The 1,796-nt window shown below is 50.7% G+C and overlaps 1 protein-coding gene across 1 annotated transcript in view; it reads left to right on the top strand.

Moving 5' to 3' along the window:
* The first annotated feature begins 382 nt into the window (after positions 1 to 382).
* The window catches only part of LOC108803902 (extensin-1-like), a 2,556-nt gene continuing 1,142 nt past the window's right edge, over positions 383 to 1,796 (top strand). Inside the window, exons 1-2 of the mRNA XM_018575694.1 lie at positions 383 to 1,286; positions 1,587 to 1,734. Coding sequence (XP_018431196.1) covers positions 383 to 1,286; positions 1,587 to 1,734 — 1,052 coding nt within the window. The remainder of the gene's footprint in view (positions 1,287 to 1,586; positions 1,735 to 1,796) is intronic.

Below are 1,796 nucleotides of genomic sequence, written 5' to 3'. Positions count from 1 at the left end.
CGGATTGGCACCAGATACAACTCTCGGATTGGCACCAGATACAACTCTCGGATTGGCACCAGATACAACTCTCGGATTGGCACCAGATACAACTCCCGGATTGGCACCAGATACAACTCCCGGATTGGCACCAGATACAACTCCCGGATTGGCACCAGATACAACGTCACAGTTGATAGAAGAGAAAGGATTAGAAATGATTTCTTACACAACAACAAAGACGGAGTCGGACACAACACCACTTTTACCGACCGAGTCTTTACCACCCGTGCCAGATTCATCACCAGCTGTGCCAACCACGCCATCCGAGCAGATACTGGACCTCACGCCATCCAGTCCAGAGGGTTCCTCCCCACAGACACCTCAGGATTCCAGTCCTCAGATGGCGCTGGGCACAAATGATGATAGGAGTTCTGTGTCGCCGGCCTCGGATATCCAACATACCAGCTTGGACAATTCCCAACCAACCGAGAAACAGAAGGACAACGGGACGCCAGAGATACCAAGCTACACAGAAGCTCTGCCCACCTCTACAAAGAGCTCCGCGGATTATCCAATTTCTCCAAAGACAGGTAGGATTCTGGAAAGCATTAGCACCGTCCCTCCTACACATGGGCGCCTTGTCCCTCCTACACATGAGCGCCTTGTCCCTCCTACACATGAGCGCACTGTCCCTCCTACACATGAGCGCACTGTCCCTCCTACACATGAGCGCACTGTCCCTCCTACACATGAGCGCCTTGTCCCTCCTACACATGAGCGCCTTGTCCCTCCTACACATGAGCGCACTGTCCCACCTACACATGAGCGCCTTGTCCCTCCTACACATGAGCGCACTGTCCCACCTACACATGAGCACACTGTCCCTCCTACAGATGAGCGCCTTGTCCCTCCTACACATGAGCGCCAGTCCATCGCAGTGCGGTCACCTCTACCTCCACACACCACACGTGACCAAACATTTTCCAATGACGGACCCAACACAGGTGAGGAACAGACACCGGCCACCAATAGCAGAACTTCACCAAAAGAAGATTTGGATGGAGATGTCTCTGTGTTGGTGGACAAGAATCACCCAAAGGACAGTCCAGTCCAAGCAACACCAAAATCACCGCTGCCACCTTCTAAAGACAAAAAGAATCCGGATTCCAATCCGAGAAACCCCCAAAAACCAATCACAGAGAAAGAACAAAGGTCAAAGTTCACTTTTCTACCTAAAAAGGATCAACTCAAAGCCAAACTCTTCTCCAAAGGTGTCCAATGGGGCCGCAAATCCGCATACTCAGGTGAGAGAGCAACGAGGGAAGACGCTCATAAGATTCCTCTACAGGTATACATGAGGTCCATTCATCTCCCACTGACTGTGATCACCTTCTCATAGCTCTGGTACAACCGTACTCATCCATCACCAGATCCATCCATCCATCACCAGATCCATCCATCACCAGATCCATCCATCACCAGATCCATCCATCCATCACCAGATACATCCATCATCACCAGATACATCCATCACCAGATACATCCATCCATCTGTCCATCACCAGATACATCCATCATCACCAGATCTATCCATCCATTACCAGATCCATCTATCCATCACCAGATCCATCCATCACCAGATCCATCCATCCATCACCAGATCCATCCATCACCAGATCCATCCATCACCAGATACATCCATCACCAGATCCATCCATCACCAGATACATCCATCACCAGATACATCCATCCGTCCATCACCAGATCCATCCATCACCAGATCCATCCATCACCAGATCCATCCATCACCAGAT

The sequence above is a fragment of the Nanorana parkeri genome, unplaced genomic scaffold, assembly GCF_000935625.1.
Source record: "Nanorana parkeri isolate BGI_ZX_2015 unplaced genomic scaffold, ASM93562v1 scaffold4413, whole genome shotgun sequence".
NCBI classification, from domain to species: Eukaryota; Metazoa; Chordata; class Amphibia; order Anura; family Dicroglossidae; genus Nanorana; species Nanorana parkeri.
This window is presented reverse-complemented; position numbering and strand designations above follow the sequence as displayed.